Genomic DNA, 3313 nt, shown 5'->3' with positions numbered 1-3313 from the left:
AGGCCTCTTCCACACTCTCCCCCATCAATGCACTTGTTTCTAAAAACATCAGTTCATTTTCTTGAGCAAATCTGGAGGCTTCTAAGAGAGTCACTTCCTGGTCTGCGTCCAGGTCCATTTTGTTCCACAGAGGTTGATCACGATGTTCTGACTGGCGAGCATTCTGGCATCTGTTAACCAATTAGTAAGCAGATTGTAGGTTTCCCGGCTGGTGATGTCATAAACGAGCAGAGCCCTGGCAGCGCCTCTGTAGTCGCTTCTGGTCATCACAGACCTGAATCGCTCTTGGCCGGCTATATCCCATATCTGCAACTTCACATATTTACCACCAATATTTATTATCTTTGAACCAAATTTCACTCCTATGGTATGATTGGAGTCATCTTTGAATTTTTTTTTTATTTTTCTTTTTACAATAAACTGATGAAGCAGGCACGACTTGCCAGTACCTATATTTCCAATAACCAGGAACTTAAACAAGAGCTGCCTCAAACAGATTGTCAAACTGCAGCGGGAAGGCCGGGGAGGGTTGGAGGGCAGGAGGTAGGGGGGTAAGAGATCAATCAAAGGACTTGTATGCATGTATATAAGCATAACCAATGGACATAAGACACTGGGGAATAGGGGAGGCTAGGGGACTGTCTAGGGCGGGGGGGAAAAATTGACACATATGTAATACCCTTTGTAATAAAAAATAAAATTTAAAAAAAAAAAAAAGAAATTTCCCTCCTGATCGTTCAACCCCTAAACCACTACTCCAATTGCCAAAGGCCAGCAATTTCATAATTCAGCCCCTTGCATGCACTTTTGAGCATTTTCAATGATTAGAAAGTCTGCCCTTTTACTTTCTGCCACTTGATTCTAGTTCTATTCTCTGGATCTCTGTATTATTTTCCTAGGGCTACCATAATGGATTATCATACATTTTGTGGCTTACAACAACAGAAATGTATTTTCTCATTGTTCTGGAGGCGGGAAATCCACAGGGCTACACTCTCTGAAGGCTCTATGGTAGTCTGTTCTTTGTCTCTCATAGCTTTTGGTGGCTCCAGGAATTCTTCGGCTTGTTGCCACATCACTCCAATCTCTGCTCTCATGGTCCCACTGCCTTTTCCTCTTCTCTGAATCTCTTATGAAGACACTGTTCATTGGATTTAGGACATGCGGAGATAATTCAGGATGGCCTCATCTCAAGGTTTTTATCTTAAAGCTGCACATACCTATGTTCCAGATAAGACCATACTTGCAGGTTCTAGGGATTAGAAGGTGGACCTAATTATTTTACAAAAGAGTAAAGTGGTCCATTTAATGAAACCAAAGCTGGGTTTTAGGTATTACTTCCTGGAGAAATTCTCCTAAAGGTTTTGATCAAAATCATTTCAAAAATTTATCAAAATTATTTTCATATAGTTCTTCCAGTTTATAACAGAAAATACTACTTAGCCTTCCCAAGTCTCCAGGATATTTATTGTAGTTGTTATTGTAGTATTTTGTGTTATCGTTGTAAAATAGAACAATGGTACCCTTTTTTAGGGTTGTGGCGTGTATTAAATGACAAACTATATGAACAGCAACCAGCACTATGCCTGCTAAAACAGCAAAGTAGTCAATAGATATTAGCTCTCTTTATTATCATTATTTCATAGTACTTTGAAGTGTTCAGTGTATAACCAGCAACTCTTCTGATTTAATCCTCATAATCTCACAGTTGTGTAGGTATTACATCAGGAGACAGAGACTTGGCAAGAGTTCCCTAATATTTCCACAATACAGTAAAACCTCGAATTAAAGGACTAATTTGGGCAAGGGACTGTCTGTGAAAGCCAAAAGTCTGTTATATAATAAAGTAGGTTTTGCAAATGTGTATGCTGAAAAATTGACAAATTAGTTTGTGTAATTGAAATTAAATATGTATGAAAAGTTCAATTTCACAGAAAAGTTTTTTGTATGTGTTACTATAATTTTAGATTTATCCTGAATAGGTCACCTCGAGTAAACAAATGCACATGACTGGGGCATGGCTTAGTGCACATGGGAACATGGACTTGAGTTATAACTGCTGCAGCAAGTCACGCCCTGGCAGAGCTAACCCATCCATCGGAGATGGCAGAGGTGGAGGAGACACTGAAGCATCCTCAGAGCCAGAAGGGAGTGCAGGGAATCATTGTGGTGAACACAGAAGGCATTCCCATTAAGAGCACCATAGACAATCTCACCACTACACAGTCTGCCAACCACATGCACAACTTCATCTTGATGATCCTCATGCACGGATCATCACACGTGAAGTTGACCCCCAGAATGACCTCACCTTCCTTCAAATCCGCTCCAAGAAAAATGAAATTATGGTCACACCTGATAAAGACTACTTCCTGATTGTAATTCAAAATCCAACTAAATAAGCCACTCTCTTCGCTCCACGCATCATTTCTTAAGTTAATGATAATAATAGTGTTAATCATGTCAACCAATAGGCAGGTGGAAATTGTCTTAGAGCCCATGTAGACCGATCCAGTGACCAGAGTGGGCTGCAGATCTGCTCCATCCCACCAAAGCATCCCTCTGCTGACCAGTTGCCCTGAGCTCCCAGGCGGGCCCTCTTTCCTCAAGCTCAGGTTTTGGAACATGAGCTTATGAGAGGCCCACATCCTGCTTTCTTCTGACCTTCTGTTCACGGTGTTGCCCTTGGAAAAGGCTGCTTTCCTTTAACTAGCAATAACTGAAACTTAAAAAAAGAAAGAAAGAAGACATAGCCCTAACCGGTTTGGCTCAGTGGATAGAGCATCAGCCTGCGGACTCAAGGGTCCCAGGTTCGATTCCGGTCAAGGGCATGTACCTTGGTTGCAGGCACATCCCCAGTAGGACATGTGCAGGAGGCAGCTGATCGATGTTTCTCTCTCATCGATGTTTCTAAATCTCTATCCCTCTCCCTTCCTCTCTGTAAAAAATATCAATAAGATATTTTTTTTAAAAGAAAGAAATCGTGCTCTGTGACCAGACTGATTGCCACTTGCGATGCAGTATGATCACGTGCTATGATTCACTGAGCACTGGTTATGAGTGGTGACTCTTGAATTCAAATATGTAGATTACAGTTAACAACAAGAAATAACCTGTTAATGTGATTATAAGAAAATCTTGGTTAAAAGCATTTAAAAATTAACAGGGTGTTAATTTTCACATATGACATATTGACCAGAAATTTTGTATGTTAAATCGTGGTCCGTTAAATCATGGTTCGCGAAATTGAGGGTTTATTGTAGTAGTTTAAATATTAACTTTTTTTCTTTCTTTATTGATTAAGGCATTATAT

At 40.3% G+C, this 3313-nt stretch overlaps 1 protein-coding gene and 1 pseudogene across 1 annotated transcript in view; one reads left to right on the top strand and one right to left on the bottom strand.

Annotated features, from left to right (window-relative positions):
* The window catches only part of LOC102761713 (ras-related protein Rab-4A-like), a 114535-nt gene extending 113438 nt beyond the window's left edge, over window positions 1–1097 (bottom strand). The window contains 3 exon segments of the mRNA XM_015559084.1: window positions 5–117; window positions 120–483; window positions 993–1097. Of these exon segments, the coding sequence (XP_015414570.1) occupies window positions 5–117; window positions 120–483; window positions 993–1097 (582 nt within the window).
* A 920-nt stretch (window positions 1098–2017) lies between these two features.
* On the top strand, window positions 2018–2402 carry LOC102756706 (annotated as a pseudogene).
* The last annotated feature ends 911 nt before the right edge of the window (window positions 2403–3313 follow it).

Source organism: Myotis davidii, unplaced genomic scaffold (genome assembly GCF_000327345.1).
Source record: "Myotis davidii unplaced genomic scaffold, ASM32734v1 scaffold450, whole genome shotgun sequence".
Lineage (NCBI taxonomy): Eukaryota > Metazoa > Chordata > Mammalia > Chiroptera > Vespertilionidae > Myotis > Myotis davidii.
The sequence above is the reverse complement of the archived record's forward strand: the minus strand, read 5'-3'. Positions and strand labels throughout refer to the sequence as shown.